Source organism: Danio rerio, chromosome 1 (genome assembly GCF_049306965.1).
Source record: "Danio rerio strain Tuebingen ecotype United States chromosome 1, GRCz12tu, whole genome shotgun sequence".
Lineage (NCBI taxonomy): Eukaryota > Metazoa > Chordata > Actinopteri > Cypriniformes > Danionidae > Danio > Danio rerio.
Genome location: NC_133176.1, coordinates 28,466,654 through 28,486,032, shown reverse-complemented (window position 1 = coordinate 28,486,032; position 19,379 = coordinate 28,466,654). Strand labels below are relative to the sequence as shown.

General features: G+C 35.3%; 1 protein-coding gene and 1 long non-coding RNA gene across 12 annotated transcripts in view; one reads left to right on the top strand and one right to left on the bottom strand.

The window, feature by feature from the left end:
- cntln (centlein, centrosomal protein) overlaps positions 1 to 19,379 on the top strand; it is a 188,491-nt gene that overhangs the window by 167,338 nt on the left and 1,774 nt on the right. For 6 of the 11 annotated variants that reach the window (XM_068221310.2, XM_001922094.8, XM_073951794.1 and 3 more), the window contains 6 exons: positions 253 to 379; positions 608 to 745; positions 1,562 to 1,747; positions 7,479 to 7,649; positions 8,043 to 8,117; positions 17,000 to 17,711. In XM_068221310.2, the coding sequence (XP_068077411.2) occupies positions 253 to 379; positions 608 to 745; positions 1,562 to 1,747; positions 7,479 to 7,649; positions 8,043 to 8,117; positions 17,000 to 17,110 (808 nt within the window). In that variant the 3' untranslated portion in view covers positions 17,111 to 17,711. Of the gene's footprint in view, positions 1 to 252; positions 380 to 607; positions 746 to 1,561; positions 1,748 to 7,478; positions 7,650 to 8,042; positions 8,118 to 16,999; positions 17,712 to 19,379 lie in introns of those variants that run through there. The other 5 variants (XM_073951811.1, XM_068221311.2, XM_073951805.1 and 2 more) reach the window with 1 other exon arrangement.
- Positions 14,805 to 17,270, bottom strand: LOC141385730 (uncharacterized). The gene is made up of 3 exons (XR_012406632.1): positions 15,321 to 17,270; positions 15,179 to 15,231; positions 14,805 to 15,039 (listed from the first exon to the last, which is right to left on the bottom strand). It is a non-coding gene; the product is annotated as an uncharacterized lncRNA (long non-coding RNA).

Sequence of the window (19,379 nt, the reverse complement as noted above, 5' to 3'; positions counted from 1 at the left end):
AGGCAGTCTGTAAAACAGCCCTCAAATGTTAACATATTCCAGCACTTTTCTGTCTCGCAGATGCAGAGATGTTTCAACTATTTAGAAGGAATCTGGTTACAAGACTGCTGGCATTTTATTTGTTTTCTCCATGTTCAATTATTCATGTCTATTTGTTAATTTTTAAAGTGATCGAGTCCACGTTCCATTCTTGACATGAAAAACAAAAACAAAAGATAAACACTAATACTGTAAATATTAATGCGCTCACAGGATTGGTGTTTTAGAGAGGGATGTAACGATGAAAAGGCAGCTGGTGGAAGATCTCAGGAGCAGACTAAAGATATGCCAGGACTCTGAGAGGAGCCACAAAACAGCGACTGAAGACTTGGAGAAGAAAGTACGTCCTGCTCAAACAACAGATAGATAGTGCACTAGCCATGGCAACAGCCTTGGAGCAACCTGGAATTAATTATTCTCTCTGCCGTTATTGATCGTGTCACTCATCCTGAATCTGAACTTCCCAGACTTCCACATTTCACTGTCTGTTTAAAAATATTGAAGTAATTGAATTTTCGGGTCTCAGCGACCCCGCTCCTATTTAATAACAATTGCTTCTCTTTGTTAGATAAAATCACTCTCTGATGAGTCAACTAACCGGAAAGCTCTTGTCGACTCTCTCAAGAGAAGATTGACAGTTGCCACTGCAGAAAAAACTCAGCAGGAGACAAGCAGCCGCAAACTCAAAGAGGAGCTTCAGAAAAAGGTGCAAGAGTGTTGACTATCTGCATCAGTATATTTTCATCAAGAATAGACAAAATGCTCGTTTTGGTCCTTCGTTGTCTTATAAGAGATTTTTTTATTCACCTAATTACCATCGGTCTTGTTTGATGTTTGGCCTCAATGCCATACTTTGCCCCAGTTTCATCGTATTCCATTGATCTGCGGTTCCGTTCTATTGTTTTACTAGATAGCTATTGTAACATGTTAAAGTATTTTATGTCATTTATTAGAGACTACAAAAAAGAAACAGATTTAAACAAAGAGCACACACGCATGTACACATATTCACTGTATAAATCCGCTTTGCTTTAAAGTACAGGTATTTTTTCTCAGTTCAGTGGCTTTTACTTCAAATTAAGAGTGATTTTTATACATTGAGATTTGGCAATAACTCCATATTTTACACCTGACCAAGAAAATCACTGACTGCTTTCCTCACACTCAAAATCATTTCATGCCAGTAAATTGAAAATCATTAATGACTATTTCTAACAATAATAAAGAAAAGGCACCAGCAAACTGTTTATAGAACTGTTGAAAAATTCATTTATGAATGCCATGTTCATAACAAACATTCGATTATATGATTATTATTTGAGTCAAAATAATTAGCAATTTTTTCTTAAATACTTTGGAAATGCAGTGCATGCACAGCTAAAATGGACAGATTGCCCTGATCTATAGTATCAATGTGTTTTTTATATAAATATATTTTCCTAAATCCTGACACGATTGAAAGAAATTCCAGTAAGTGGAATTGTTTAGATGGTATTAGTGATTTCTGTGTGCATATTCCCAGGAGCAGAGAGTGAGCGTCCTGCAGGCACGGATAGGCGAGCGTGATCAGGCCATGACTGAGTTGGAACAGACGGCGTCTCAACAAATGCATGCTTTGACCGAGCAGAGCTCTCAGACTCTGGAATCTCTGCAGAGAAAACTAACCCTCGCCGAGTCTCAGCTGCGCCAGTTTCACACATTCATTCAGGTATCTCAACTCTCCGACGTTTGCAATCAATTTAGCTTTAGGCCTTTTAAATATCTATCTTATGTATTAAATTACTGTTTAATCCTGTACATATTACTGCTACCACCTGGTTGTAATATGCATCTTAAATTTGTATCCTATGTCCAAGCGTGAAAGAATTTTGAAGGACAGATCTTTGATTCATTTTTCAATTTTTTGTATATATATTTAAGCAGTCAAATTAAGTGTGCATTTACTTTTTATAATGCTAACATATTTAGAAATGTTTGGCATGTGTAGATTGATGGTGCATCAAATGGCATTTTGTCATAAAATAAAATCTGAAATGTCTACTAATCCAGTAATTATAGCCTCGTTGAAATTCTATTTTGACATTTTTTTAAAAAGGTGCATTTATTCTTTGACTTCTATAAAGACATACGAATTTCTACATTTGTAACTTTAACAGTGTCATAATAGGAACACTTTGCAAATGCAAGCTGAATGATTTCACTCTGTATATAGGTTTTTAATGAAAATTGAAGATGAAAACTGAAAACAAAATGAAAAAGTAATTACTAGTAACAAAATGCTTCTTTGGGCTTTCTGTGGGAGGCCTTACTCAAACAGTTTAATTTTAGATTTTTATTTTTTGTATTTATATGTACTATTTTTACTCTAAAAATGAAAGCACGGAGAAAGGACATTGATGTGAATTGTGTAGGCTAACAATCAGATTACAAAAGCTTTGATATTTAAAATGTTTCAGATCCTCCTCTTCCAGAGACACAGCATTAGATCTTAGAATGCAAAAGTTTTTCTATTTAAAAAGCTGCATACTATATATCATGCTGCAGTACGATTTGTGATGATCTTTACATACCCATCATTGTACTTTGTACAAAAAGATTGGATGTTTTTTTTCTGCACCCAAGGAGAACAATGCATATGCTTCTACTCAAATTGCCATCTTTTGTTTGTAACCTTTTATCATATTGTACTTGTTGTTATAGTGCATGAAATTCGTATAAATTATATTTAACTGTTCCTAGAGTATGTATGTAGTTTGGTTAAACAGCATTTTCTTCCTTTGGCCCTACATTATAGAATGAAATGCTGAGTGTTATTAGAAACAATTCCATCTCTAAATATTTGTAAAAATTGTTTGAAGTCTAACCTGGAAGATTCATGTGAATATTTTGTGTCATTTTAATTTGTGATGTTTTATGTGTCTAATTTTGTATCTGAAACTTTTTGTACTGCCATTTTGGCCAGGACCCCCTGGTAGAGGAGATGCAAATTTCAATGGAAAATTCCTGGTAAAATAGAATATAAATAAAATGAAAAACAGCGTGCGCATTCAACCAAATGAAGGTGAAGGAGTCTATCCTCATCTTATAGAACAATTTATTTTAATTGATTTTGAAGTTCATTAAATTATTTTTAAAGCATTCATGTTTAATTACTTTGTTACAATGAATTTAAATGTTCTGCATGTTGAAATCTGTCATTGATCTGTCATTTCTTTTGTCTCTTTTTATTATTTTTATTGTTGTTGAAAGATGAGTGCACAGCCTGGGCCGTGTGAATGCATCAAGACTGAGAAGTATTTACATTACAAATGCAGTGAAGCCAGGGATGTGGTCGCAGTGGTCAGATCACAATGTGTTTTGCCCCTGTATTTACAACCCTTCGCTTTTGATCCGATCACCTAAAACAGAATGCGTGAACGGGTTGCTAGATATGAGGTATAATCAATATGCAAACCCTGCAGAAAAAAAACTATTGATTCCATGCCAAAATTCCCTTGCAAAAAAATCTGTCATCAAAACACAGCATGTTTTGTAGCCTGTGGTTTGCTATAGTCAACATAGTTAACCTGTAGCTGATTCCTGCCAGTGTGTTAATGATGGTCCCTGTAGACGCCCAGCTCTCTGGCCTACATCCCCCTGTCATGGATTGATGAGCTTTGAACATGCCATCCTGTCAGGAAGCTTCAAGAGGGATCTTTTGGGATGATTATAATGCCATTTGGGGATGCACCGGAGAGCTTTGTTTGAATTATGCAAATTCACATGGCCATGAGTAATTGATAACACGTAGTGTGTTATAAGAGTAAGGTTTTAAAACTGGATGAGCAGTTCAAATAGCATTCCATTCTAATTGCACTAATAAAGACATCTTTTAGGCAGCATGTTCGATTAGCATGACGTCAAGTCATCAAGACAGCTCATTAACACCTCGTTTACTTTTGTGATGCTGGTATACGTTTACAGTACTTCCCTATTCAACCGGTGGCATGAGTGAAAAATTGCACTCTTTTTTTTCATTATTTTCTTGGTAATTTCCTCGCTAGTTTATCTTCTAATACAATCCAGCGTGCTTTAATGCAGGCAAGTCATTTAAAGAGGACTTTCTCTCCTCGTCTCCTCTAATCCTTCTCCTCTGCTAGAGAACTGGTAAATTGGCCCTGTGGCTCGGGTGATTGTGGGTAAGAGCCCTTCTCCTCTTGGCCCCCATCACACTCTCCTGCAGCTCGGCTGGCTCTTGAGAAGCGGTCAGAGTATGTGATAAATTCGCTTAATCTCTTTTCGGATTTTTCTGTGCGCCGGGCTTAGGTCAATTGAATCCACCCTTTGACTAGTGACAGTGAATATCTATTAAGCTTTGAATAAAGTCGTAGACTCTTTTGACAGTTTGTTGATGAGCTGGACATCTCTCAGGAGAATTTGGAACGTTCCAGGTTTAATAATGTTTATGTAGTGTATGTAAATGAAAAGTGAAAGTTCATGTTAACCAATTTATCTCAGTTTTACAGGTATTTGTTCACCTTGTTGACAAAGATTATTTGCATACCACGTTCAGATTTCACTTTGCACATTGACATGGAATTTGTAAGAATAACAAGATATTATTTATTGTAATGAAATTATTCCTATTGCTTTTTTGTTTATGCAATACTTTTATTTTGTTTATGCTGGTCTGATGCTTATGTTGGTCTAAGTTTTAGTCAAACAAGAAGAAATTAGGAATTTAAATACAAAAATAAGAAATTGTGACATTGAATATGAATCTGATTATTACTGAATGTATTTCAAAACTCATATCGTCACCTTAGTATTGTAAGGTTCTATCTGACATTTTTGTCAAAATTGAGTTATTCGCGTATTTGTATTAAATGACAACTTATTTACATCATGGGATGTTTTCTTATATGCTGTTAACATTTTAAGACTCTTTATTTAAAAAACAAAAAAGGTTTTACCTACAAAGTTGAACACTAGCTTGGCTCTCTTAGATTCTTTCTGTGAGACAGTCAGCATTTCAAATACATGCACGAGGACCAACCAGAACAGCTTTCTTTGTCATTTCACTGAATTGCTTCGTTGACAGTGGGAAAGACCAGAAAGAAACACAAAATCAGAGTGGACTAAATAATGCTGGACCACATAAAATTAAGAAGAAACCTTAAACTGAAAAGATGTGTGTAAATTTGATGATTTCGAAGCATTTTTGACATTGAGATAAAATGTTAAATTTTACATTGTTGAAAAAAGCAACAGAAACTTGAAAATAATACAGGAATAATAAAATAATATATTAAATGTGAAATATTTTTATTTGTGGATATATAGTCAGTGAAACCTTTTTCATTGTTTATTAAACTCATTTGCTCATTGTCTATTTTCTTTTAAAAGTTTTTAAATTTGATATGAATTCTTGAAGGGCAAATACTTTATTTAATCTATAGGACATTTAAATCAATAACTATAATGCAATAGTTCATATAAAGCGTAAAATTCAATAAACATGACCATAATAATCACATAAAATTAACATCTGCACTGGACAAAATATTTAACACAGCCGTGTATGCTTAATTTGCAAAGATAAAAAAAATAGTCATTCAAAAACATTAAATAAATTGTTTACTTTCTCATGCATCAACGTATTGTTACAACACCAATTTTTATTTTTGTGATTGCATTTCTTGAAAAGTAATGCTTCAATGAATGATCTGCCAGAAAGAAGCTTATAATTCAAAGCACAAAATGACTTTTTTAGAATGAGAAGGTTCTGTCTGCATTTAACCTGTTTATTTTCCCCCATCTTGCAAGTTTATGAGAATTTTGATAATGTACATTGAGCGTACATTTAGGGTCCCTGTTATGTTAATGTATGAAAGAGAACTGTTACACACATACTGTTTGCTATATGGAATACAAAAAGTTTTAAGGTCAGTATCTCAAAATCATTCAGAACGCAGATAGAACCTTATAATTCCAAGGTACCGATATAACCAGGACATACAAGATTGTTTTTAAAATGGTTTTTGGAATGCCAAAATAGTTGTCCAATGAAAGAAGAGATGCATTATTTCATCAAGTGATTCAGTATAAAATCCAGTGAATTTATTGTTTTGACAAGGGCACAACTCTCCCCTTTAACTAAAATTGTATGAGAACTCAGAAGACAACATTAGAGAGAATTTGTTCGCTGTTCTCTTTCAGATTGTTGTCTATTTGTCTTATCTTATTAATTTCAGGCAAGAAAAAAGTCAAATCAAATAAAAAAACATTTTGCACCACTTACATTTTTTTGTGGTTCTTGCAATAAAAGATATTATATTCTAAAAGAATGAAGCAAGCTAAGCTTCTTTTTTTTCTTACAAATGAGAATGAAAAAGGACGACAAAAATAAGCGAAAAACATTTTTATGACTGTATGTCAAGGTCAAAGAGTGCTTGTTTTTTGGCAGCAAACTGCACCTTTAAATTCATTTGGCTAAGCCACCTCTGCTTTGAAGCACGCTGATTTTTTGTGCTCTCCCCTGATGAACATAAATGATTGTTTTTAGAGTTCACACCTGATAGAGACATTTGCTAGTTTAATTGCTTTAGCGCCGAATGGCATCACTTCACATTCATAGTATGTGAACGTGTGGACCTGAGACGAGCCTTTATGTAATTCAGTAGCATCCCCTGAAATATAATGAAGATCCATTTGAAGTATTTATGATGAAGGCTTTATGAAACAAATAACGGTGATGGGGAGATGTGGGAAATGGAGCATGCCCCAAAGAACTGCGCTCTGATCAACTGCGTGTGATTGCTCTCACTTATACTTCTGTGGGTTTACCGGGACCATGCTGGAATCACACACACACACACACACACAGACTGTCCATTCCAAGGTCAGGTTTTCACAAGGCTTATGGGGAATGATACAAGAGATTATTGCTACGATCAATAAGCTGAAAATGAAACAAAGGGGAGCTCACTTTATTGACTTTCTCATGTACAGTGGCAGCTTTAACATTTAATTGTCTCTCAGTATTTAGCAACAACTCCCATTTAGCTCGCCCCTCAACGGGCGCAACAAAGAAAAAGACCCGATGTTCCCCACCGCCATTTTAAGAGCCTCTCGTCTCCTCATTATTTACATTCATCTGAGAGCATCTTTTATAATATGTGCCATACAACAACAAAAAGAGAAATAAATCAAAGTGTGTGTTTTTTAGCAGCTCGTCGTCTCTAAAGTGCAATTCCTCTCCAAATCAACACGAGAGCCTTCGAAATTTAAGTGCGTCTTGCATCAAAAGTCAAGAGCATTCAGGCGTCCCAATTCGACCAAATCATCCCGAACGCTGAAAATCGAGCGGTTGATCACACCACGTTCATTACGCCTGTGTGTAGATGGTACTGTAACACACTATATGCTTTTATATATGTTCTTTCTTTCTTTTTTTTAAGGCTCTGGCTAATGAATTGGCACAGGATGTGCAGGACATTAAAGCTCGTTTGAGGAGGAAGAAAAAGAGTACAAAAGAAGGAAACAAAATGTCCAAGTGCTCACTGGTGAAAGCTGCATCAATCCTCAACATGTCAGAAACAGACCTGGTGGACATGCTGGATACAGATGAGGTCAGTATTCACTCGTGGGAAACAAAACTTAGTGACTAATAATTAGTCGCAAATAGGAATTACAAGGAAAAGTGATAAACAAACCAAAAAGTGTATTTTTAAAATCAATGTATTATTTTATTATTATTTTTTTTATTATTATTATTATTGCTGCTGCTATAAATGTTTAAATCATTTGTATATGTAAATATCCTGATCAGACCTGTCAAAATGATGCATATTTAATGTGCTTTTTTATTCCTTTTTTTATTTTACATTTACAAATGTTTAAGCTGAACTGCTTTTAGGTTCATCCGGTGACACCGTGGCACTCTTACACACCCACACGAAAGAAGTTTAGTATTTTCTTTATGGCTTTTAACAGCATTTCCGGCCATGTTTTATGATTCGCAGTGTGAGGAGGCGTTTGTGGGTCGTGGGCCAGACACAGATTGGACTGAACATGTTCAGCACATCCTTCAGCAGCAGGTTTGTTTTCATTAGCAATTCAACATATTTTTGTTCATTTTTAGCGTTCGTAATTGATCAATATTCATCATTTTGTTAAAGTGGTAGATTTAGTGCAATTGACCTTTTTTGAAATATATCCTTCAGAGTTTAAAATAAACGTATTAATCTTTTACGGCCTTTTACACTGTGAAAAAGCGGAACAAATCATAGATGAACGGTCTATTCACTGCTCTATATTCGTCAGGCTGAACAGAAACAGAAATCACAGTACAATGGATGGTGCGCATGTTTCAGCTGCTCTGCCATCTGGCTATCAGAAGGACAGAATTATAAGAAGCAAGATCCGGACTGTAATTTCAGCAATAATATTTACAAATAGATAAATTCATACAAAATAACAGATGTGATGCACGGCTTAAGTCATGAAATGTATTCACGAAAGGTGTAAAAGGGTTCCTAAATAATATCTGAATTAGTTTTATTTAATGTGTATTTATTATTTGTATAATTAGTTTTGACTTTTGATATAAATACTGTACAAAGATTTTATATATATATATATATATATATATATATATATATATATATATATATATATATATATATATATATATATATATGTTTATATAAAGCGAGTGAGAAGAATGCTGCAGAAATTTACCTTAGTCCCTATTCTTAAATTTGCAGATTGATGTTTTTTAAATCAGTATAGCCCAAACGAATCATGTTTTTTTTTCTTTATCTTAAAAATGAAATATCAATAATTATTTAAAATTAATTATTTTTATACATATATAAATGTTTATAAACAAAACATATTACCCTAAAGTGCAAATAAAAAAACACACAAAAATGGTAGTGCAAGAATGGAGTAATTTTATGCAGGTAAGTGTAAATATGAGCAGAATGCAGACAAAAGAATCCATAAATATTTGAGTAATATTCATTAATTATAGGTTATGTGTGTAGTGTAAAAACCAACTGCACACATTTCATTTGGAGTAATTTTCAGGCTCGGGCTCACTTTGCAGTGTGCTCCAGTGTCCAGTTTTTAGTGCATGAGCACCACCAAATGTTCTGATGCGTGTATTTGCAGCAACTCCAAAGACATGACATGACCCACAGCTCAAAACTCACTGGTTCATCTCTAGTGAAAGAGAAAATCAAAATCAACACACTGGCATTGTCAGAGGCTCACTATGAAAGCATTGTTTTAAAGATTTAAAATCTAGTTGACAGCAAAGATTGGTGTTGTTCATTAAGATCGACTGAATTAGCTCACGAGTTTCAAACCTTAGCCTTTTTTTACATGCAGTATTTGTTTGTTCTGAATAAAATTAAATCTCTTAGCAACAATATGTAGGAGATCATTAAAGAATGCATGATTTCTGTTCTGACTCTGTGTGTGTGTGTGTGTTTGGCCTGAAACATGCATTTAGTATTATTCAGCGGCTCTGGCGTGTCACTGCAGCGCTAGTGGCTTTGACCTTTGACCTGTGTGACCTGTCTATCCCCGGCCTGCACATCTCTTCCTCTCGCCGCTGGACACTTTAGAGGACTCTGAAGACTGCCATCAGGCAGCTCAGTCTCTCTATCTCTCTTTCTCTCTCTCCCCTTCTCTTGCTTCCTCTGTTGGGCTGTGAGACCCCGAAGCAGCTTGTTAGTGGTGGGCCAAGTATTGATCTGGCAGGTCTGTCGATGCAGGGAGATTGAGCCAAGCTTCACTAGAGACTCTCCACCAGCAGGCTGCTATTGACACACTCACATACATACACATACACACAAACAGAGCAGCGGCCCGCAGGAGACTCTTCACAGGCAAGTTGCTATCGACGTTTTCTCGGCTCGGCCGACACAACTGCTCACTGTATGACAAGGCTGAGACCAGTCTGAGTCCCCAGAGAGCTGCACTGACACCGACACAGTGACCCGCGCGTTAGTTTTTCTTTTCTTTCAACATGCTCATGCTCTGGTTTTTTTCCACCCTCCGTCTCCTAACGCGCTCCGCAGGGAGGGTGGCTCTTCCTCTGACTTGTGATCAAGCGAGTTTATTGGCAGGTGAGCTTTTTTATGTTCTCTTTTTTTACGGGGGGGAAGAAGACACAGACCACTAGGTCAATGTTGTGATTTGTTTATGTTGTACTTGCATGTTTTCATCTCAAGCAGGCTCATTGAAAAAAAAAAAAACATGCCCGTGTCGTTTTTTCTACAAAGTGATATTTTGTGTCTCCTTTTTTCTCAACACGTTCAAAGTGTAAAACGTGTCTCTTTTTTAAAAAATTGTGTCTCTTTACCAAAACAGAAGAATGTGTATCATTGATTTATTACATTGTTTGCTGAACACATCAGATCAGGAAAGAACATTTTCGTAATTGATTGATGCGATACAATTTTTTCACAATAACGCGTGGCCTTAAACAAACATTTTTCCACACCTGCTTATAACTGCTGAAAATGTAGTGCCCTTAAAATAATTTACCTGCCATGAAATGGCTTCAATAAAGAGCAACTGGAACATATAGAGGAAATTTACAGTTGAAATCAGAATGATTAAACCCCCTTTGAATTTTTTTTCTTTTTTGAATATTTCCCAAATTATGGTTAACAGACCAAGGAAATTTTCACAGTATGTCTGATAATAGATTTTAAAAGTCTTATTTGTTTTATTTCCGCTAGAATAAAAGCAGTTTTTAAGTTTTTAAAAATATTTTAAGGTCAAAATTATTAACCCCTTTAAGCTATTTTTTTTTTGATAGTCTACAAAACAAACCATAGCTATACAATAACTTGCCAAATTACACTAACCTGCCTAGTTAACCTAATTAACCTAGTTAAGCCTTTAAATGTCACTCTAAGCTGTATAGAAGTGTTTTGAAAAATATCTAGTCTAATTTTACCTACTGTCATCATGGCAAAGATAAAATAAATCAGTTATTAGAAATGAGTTATTAAAACTATTATGTTTAGAAATGTGTTTCTCCATTAAATGTCTTTTCTCCGTTTAACAGAATTTGAGGAAAAAAATAAACAGGGGCTAATATATCTGACTTTAACTGTAATTAATTTAATTTAATTATAATTTAAACCAATAAATAAATCACTGTAATACATATGAAATGATAATTATTTTATAAGAATTTTCATTTATTTACAAATAATAATAATACAAAATTTACAATACAATTTTAAAATTAATGTTTTCTTTGCTTTTAAATTTTAAATCATAGAGCTTTTATTTTGACCTAAAACCACAGGGAAACTTCTTTTTTGTTGGCGACAGATTTAAAATCTGTTGGAATGGGACATGTTGCAATTTTAGGGCAACACAGTGGCGCAGTAGGTAGTGCTGTCGCCTCACAGCAAGAATGTCGCTGGGTCGCTGATTCGAGCCTTTGCTCAGTTGGCATTTCTGTGTGGAGTTTGCATGTTCTCCCTGCATCTTGCAGAAATGCAGTTTGTGGGAAGCAGCATTTACAGTAGACCAATCCGCTCAGAGATACTAAAATCACTATAATTAAGAGCTGCTCACAATAAAACAAAAAAACAGAAATCTGTAAATCATATCACATTTGGAGACTAACAATTTTGCAGATTGTTAGAATTCATTTTTAAAAAAGAAGAGTGGCAAATAATGCTCTTTCATATACTTTCCAGTGCTAATTTTTACTTGCATGATGAGCATTCATTTTTACCCTCTGCATACACTAAAAATTATCCATAACATTCAAATATTTGCTTAAGTCATTGCACTTTTTTTATGACGAATCATGTTTTACAGAACTTGTATTCATTACAATTCTAAACCGAGGAAGTTTATTTTGCCAGTAAAACTATACAGAGCTGTTAGTGTAATGAAATTGTGCAATGAGTTTACAAAGCATACACTGTGGTGAAATACTAATTATAATTGCTAATTGCTGCAAATCATAATGAGTGTCAAAGTAATAGAAATGGCTGATATTTCAATGCCCTCTAGTGTTCGTTTCAACCGGAAACTGCAGTGAAACGTAGGTAGATTTTGGCAGCTTGAAGCACAAATCGAAGCAGAAGCACGTTTTTCCAAAGAGCCTATGTTGTTTGATCTTCGTATGTTGGATGGTCCGAATCCACCAGCGTATCCATTTTATTTATGTGTAAAACCTGGAATGGTAATATATGTGTGTGCGTGCTACCTAAGCAAGGTCTTTTCTCTCGCCTGTCAGTCTCGGTGTGTAGCGTGAGCTGTCACTGTCTGCCACTAATGGCGGTACCAGTGTGACGACTTCTTATTACTGCTGTGGCCCTGTCAATAGCCCAACCATCACTCCAGTGCCACATGTCAACGTAACAAGCTCATGCATGTCAGAATAATGTTGAGACTCGGTGTGCGCGTTTTGAAGAGGTGCCTTTCACTCTCATGTCATTTTATCTGCCTGTCTGAGTCGCACAGGAAAGGAAATCACACAAAAGCTTACGGGCTGTTGCTTCTGATCTGTTGCCTTTGCCACAGCGAGTTTCCGCTTTGCTGGCTTCAAATAACATTAATGAACATATCTCTCTCTCTCTATCTCTCTCTCTTTGGATATCTGGCTTTTTATTTCCCCTTTTCTTGCCGCGACGTGCTCCAAGCACCTCTAAACTCATTCCCTTCTCTCTTAATGAGACAACATTTCCTCACTTGAGGGTCACAACCTGGGAATAACATCACCGACCTATAAGCATTTAGTCCACAGTGCTCCCTGCGGGCTTAACGTGTCAGGCCGTGAATAACCCATCCTATGCTGAGTGTCCACCCGCAAACCCTCATCCAGCCTAGGGACCCCCTTCGCCCAGTAGCAGTAGACATTTAATTGCTTGCGTTTATTTGTGGATTCCTAATTATTGACTAGAGGTAAATTATAACACCACGGCCTTTATGAAGAGATGGAAATGACTGTTAGAGCTAATGAACTGAACCACCCTGCCTCTAGTCATTTATCAAGCACATTCATCTCGGCCTGACAGCACGCAGTCATTTCAGAAATCATGGCCCCTCCTTCGCCCTCATATCACTTCACCACCAGCAGAATGTCCAAATTTTGACTGTAATATTTCTGCTCTTTTAGGCTTGAGCTGAGACTGACTGAAGGTACAGTATATGTGTGAAATATTATCCCACTGCCTGCTGAGGGAATGTGTCGGTTTAATTGCTGAAGTGCAAAAAAAAATCAGTTTTTGAAATCCACTTGTTTAATTTTCTTGATTTATTGCAGTCAATCGACAGCAAATTTGTTTTGCTTATTTACGTTGTACAACAAATACAGTTGAAGTCAGAATTATTAGCACCCCCCCCCAACGATTTTAATTTTTATATATATATATATATATATATATATATATATATATATATATATATATATATATATATATATATATATATATATATATATATTTCCCAAATGATGTTTAACAGAGCAAGAATTTGTTTAAAAAATGCATTTTCACAGCATGTCTGATAATATTTCTTCTTCCTAAGAAAGTCTTATTTGTTTTATTTCAGCTAGAATAAAAGCAGTTGTTAATTTTTTAAACACCATTTAAGGTCAACATTATTAGCCCCTTAAAGCTAGTTTTTTTTTTTTTAATAGTCTACAGACTATTTAAGGCCTAATTACCCTAACCTGCCTAGTTAACCTAATAAACCTTAAATCTGACTTTAAGCTGTATAGAAGTGTCTTGAAAAATATCTAGTCAAATATTATTTACTGTCATCATGGCAGAGATCAAATAAATCAGGTATTAGAAATGAGGTATTAAAACTATTATGTTTAGAAATGTGTTAAAAAAAATCTTCTCTCCATCAAACATATATTGGGGGGAAAAATAAACATTAAGATTCTAATAATTCAGGGGGGCTAATAATTCTGACTTCAACTGTACATTTTGGAAAAAATGTAGAAGATACAGAAAATCTACATTTAATTACGTAAATACACCTGTTTATGATGAACAGTTTACATTCTGAATCAAAAGAGTTATATTGACGGAAGCATCAGTTTCTCACATTTAACAATACAGTTCATATTGCTCATATTTTACATTTACTTTTTATATTCAGTTTTAACAGTTTATTTTATGTACTTTTGTACGTTTTGCAACATGATTTTATTTTTATTTTAGTTGCATTCATTTCAGTATTTAAAATGCTAGTTGATTTACTGAAAAAAGAAAAAAAGCCTAAACTGCTTGACTTTAATACTATTTTGAGAAAAAAGGTACAGTTGAAATTATTAGCCCCCCTAAATTATTAGCCACCTTGTTTATGTTTTCCCCAATTTCCCATTTTTTTAACACATTTCCAAATGTAATAGTTTTAATAACTAATTTCTAATAACTGATTTAGTTTATCTTTGCCATTATGACAGTAAATAATATTTGACTAGATATTTTTCAAGACACTTTTATAGAGCTTAAAGTTACATTTAAAGGCTTAACTTGGTTCATTAGGTTAACTAGGCGGGTTAGGGTAGTTCGGCAAGTTATTGTATAACAATGGTTTGTTCTGTAGAATTTTTTTTTGGGGGGGGGGGGGGGGGGGTATATTTATATATTTCTCCATAAGACAGTATATATATATATATATATATATATATATATCCTCAAATTTAAAAATGGAAAAAACATTTAAAGGGGGGCATATTTCTAAATGGATAATTTTGTGAATAAATACATATGTCTGTCCGACTTCGTGGAGTTAACCTTTAATCGTATAAAAATGCACATAGCTTTTAAACTTTTATAGATATTTGCCTTTTGTTCATTATCGACCGCCATGCCACACAATGACCATCACTCTATATGCATTCATCAGCGATGTCAAGCACCAGTGAACTTAACATGACAGCATCGTCAACAGACCACTTTACTCAGAGCGTGATGCTATTGTTTGATCCTCATTCTGCTCCCTCCCCTCCATCAGTTCCTAATGAGAGAGAAAGGGAACAAAGACTTAGGAAGTGCTCCATATTTATTCTACAGTGTATTTAGGTCAGATCTACCGGCTCAGGTTGTATAGACCTGACGATGTAAGAAACAACATTTAAAAAAGGAGTTTTAATTACAAGTATCTGTTGCCCCAAGTGTCCAATTCCCTTTCATATAGGTCTCCTGTGGCCTGAAAGGGAGAATGGAGAAGAGAGGCATTGCAGGGTGGGTAATTACTGGCACAGAAGAATAGATTGGTGTTACGCTTGATTTTCTTACCTGATCTCTTGTTTTCCCACATGTGACACATTCATTATCTTCTAATCAAATGCAGACTTTAGTAGGTCTTGGGTGTTTTTTTTTTTTTTTTTTCCTCATCGTTATTCCCACGTTCAATAATTTTGATTTCAAATTAATTTTGTGAAGATCAAAGATCAGAAATGTTTGTTTTTTATCCGTGCTCCATGGTGGCCTAGATGAGGAAGAGTTTGTCAGAACGCATGGAAGTGGAATCAGAAGTGTTGCCTGTCAACAAAGCAGATTTCATTATTTGTTCTGCACTCACGGAAAAAAGTAAGCAATGGCATTTTTTGCATATATTTTTAGCTCAACCTGTAGCGACACTTCACCAAAAGGTGGGTGATTTTAAGCAAATTTTACCCCTCAAAAGAAACTCTTAATGCCAGTAACAAAAGGAGTCTGCTCAGTCCATTTAGAGAGAGTATCTGTGGGTGTGTGTCTTAGTGGGATGAAGCTCAGAGTGTATTGTGACTGAGCCTGTAGCTTCGCCCCAGGCGCCTTCACACTCTATGAAAACAGCGTCACTTAATTGGACTATAAAACACCTTCATATTGTTGCAGGTTTCTCCTCGGGCCAGGCCAGTCGATTCCGAATCAACTCCTGGGCGTGTTAATGAAAACGCAGCCCAAAAGAGAGCTTCGCTGAATAGTGAACAGCTCACCAGGGCAGTCCAAAGGGAGGAGATTACCTGCTAAAGCAGCTGTTACATGATAATGACGGAGCCTGCCGTCCCCGTGGGCCTCTTTGAGCGAGCGCAGCCAAGATGGGACTTAGGCCTCCCAGCCTAGCGTGGCATCAGATGCCAGCGTAGTGCCATAAACGCTGCTACAGTTTTAAGAGTAATTAAATAATATTACATTCCACTGCCATAACCCCTGCAGCCATTTCCTCTGTAGTTGAAGTTTAGCAGCGCTTTTGATGAAGTCAGCACTGAGACCAGCTTCTACGCCAGTCTACCTGCCCCAGGGGAAAGTACTGCTCCCTCTCTCCCTAATGAGACGCACACTTTTCTCCCTCTGACTTTCTTTCCTCTTCATTTGTGATGCATCTCCCTTGCACTTGCGCTTACACGTCTCTCTTTTCAATCTGACACGCTGGATTCTCCCGGAGTTAAGACCATTTATTTTTCTGCGCAGAGTCGCTCAATGAAGAGTATAAAAAATGCATGTTACTGTGTGTCTTTTTCGAAAAGTTTAATTCAATATTTATGGATGATGCAGGCCTTTGATCCCCAATGCTAATTACCAGCCTTTGAGTCCTTGAGAAGGTTTTGAGGGGAAGAAGAAAGCCTAGTCAGAGTATATGTTTGGCGCTCACGCCGCCGGTTCAACACTGCCAGGAGTAGTGGCAGGCTGTGAGTGGCACGGCAGCAAATCAGATCTCAGAATAATCCCATTTACTTTTTGAGGATGTGTGTTGTTCCCCACAAAAACAAAAGCCGTCGTGACCTGTTCCTTGAATTTGTTCCTTGTCATAATTAATCAGAGTGAAGTCTGGAGTTTCATCACAGGTTAGAGTCGTCATCAAAGCCAAAGACACCCCGGAGAAGCTGTCTGGTGTCAAAAAACACAAAGGAAAAAAGCCTCTCTCTACTTTTTGACAGCTTTTCTTTCCTTTCCCCCTCTCCCTCTCTCTCTCTCTCTTTCTCTCTCCCTAGATCCCCTCTGCAGGCCTGCTGATGGACGCCATGCTGGTGAAGATGAAGGAGGGCAAAGTGCTGACAGAGGAACTGGCTGCACTTACAGCTGCAGTCAGCAAAAACGCCTGACCAGAGGAAAAAAAAAAAGACAGAAAGGGAGCAAGAGACGGTAATACTTCTGTAAGATGGAGTGTGCCCTGCATGGCAGCGGAGACCCCTTGTCTATGCACAACTCCACCCGTTTCTGCTTCTACCCTCTTGTAGTCCTGTGCCTCACACAAACTACTCTACCGGAAATGAAATGGACCAAAGTTCTTATTGTGATTCCCATCAAAAATACAAAAAAAAATCATTGATTTTCTTTGCCTTTTCTTTTTTTATTTGGCAGATGATACATGACTTGAAAAGCACTTAATTCACTGATGGCGCAAACCACTGTTTTAAATTGAGTACCACGTTTTGGAGAGGTTACTGCTTGTTTGTTTGTTCGTTTATTTGATCTGCTATTTTAGCTCTGTGTAAATTATTGTGCGCTTGATGTTTTGACCTGACTTGCACATGAAGAATATTTTAGACACATTAGCATGAAAGCATAATCGCACATCACTATGTTTCCCCAGCAATTGTCCCACTTCACACGATCAAGGCTGAAGTTGCACAATTAGCATAGAAGTCTTACTCTTAAGTTTGAAAGTTTTTTTTAATAAAAGTGTTGATTCCTGTCACAAAATATTGCAAGTCTCTTTCTTTTGTGATTGCTATATTCTTAATGCATCCCAATAAGCTGTCCAAAACAAATACAATTTGCCGTGTTACTTTGGTAATGCTTTATGATTTAAGGTTTCATTTTAAGCCAATAATTTGATCTGATAAAATAAATACACATAACTAGCATGAGCAATGAACAATTATATTATGAACTATGATAAAAAAAAAGATTTATTCTCTATATTGATCATTCCATTGGTTCAGTGTATTACCTGTTTATTAAGGATACCTTATTCCAAAGTGTTAATGGAAAAAAGTCTAATTTCTAATTTTCAAAATAGGGTGGCATATAAAATGTATACAATGTATGTAAAGATGAAACAATATACTTTGTCTGAACTTGCATGTGTGTATTCACAGGGCTTAGCTAAATGAGTACACTCCCTTTTAAAAATAAATATTTTTATCTATTTCTCAGTAAGTACATCCAGTGGTTTGTGGTCCATTTAAACAAAACAGTTTTATTAAAAAGTTATGTCTATTGAAATAAGAGTTTGGTCACCATGCAGGTAGTACACAAGGGATGTATTGTCAAATATACACAATATATACAGCTTTAAGGTAGTGTAGAGGTATAGCACCAGCACATTAAAACAAATTTCAATTGCAAAGATTACGTGCATTGCGCAAATAAATTTTCACAGTATGTCTAATAATAATTTTTCTTCTGGAGAAAGTCTTATTTGTTTTGTTTCGGCGAGAATAAGTTTTTATTTTTTTTTTAAACTATTTTAAGGTCAATATTATTCGCACCTTTAAGCTATATTTTTTCAATCGTCTTCAGAACAAACCATTGTTATACAAAAGCTTAGAAGTGTCATGAAAAATAACTAGTAAAATGTTATGTGGTGTCATCATAGCAAAGTCATAAAATAAATCAGTTATTAGAAATAAGTTATTAAAACTATTATTTTTAGAAATGTGTTGAAAAAATCTCTTCGTTAAAAAGAAATAATTTAGGGGGGCTAATAATTCTGACGCCAGCTTTATTGTATATATTTTTATATTTTCTGTATTTGTGTGTGTATACATAAAGCACTCAGCATAAATGAGTACACCCCATTTTAAAAATAATATTTGTATCCATGTCTCATTGAATATAAATCATATTTTTTGGTGGTTTTAAACAAAATGCATTTACTAAACTAAATAGTAATATTTTATTATTCACTGAACATCTTTAGAAATAGAAGGATAATGCATTTAGATGCAAGTGAAATTGTGCACGAAAAATTACACACTATATCATGTCAGCTAAATTTTATAAATGTTTCTTCTAATTTTTATTTTTTATTGTTATTAAATATTTTCCCCTAACATATACATTTGGTTGTACTAATATTTGAACCATTGTTGTAAGCTGTTTTGTTTGATTAGTCCCAGATTTGGCTTCAGTACTAACTAATATGCACAGATATAATATTGTATAGCATCTTATAGGAAATATTAATTTAAAAGAGAGCATGTATACCGTATATGTTGTGCTTTTTACAAAACTTTATTGAAATGTTATTTTAAAATGAAACATCACTAGGATATATTAAAGTCTGTCTGATACTCATGTCCTTTCACAAATATTTTTATACTATTGATTTTTGATGACCTTATAAAAAAGTCTAAAGTTTCCTTA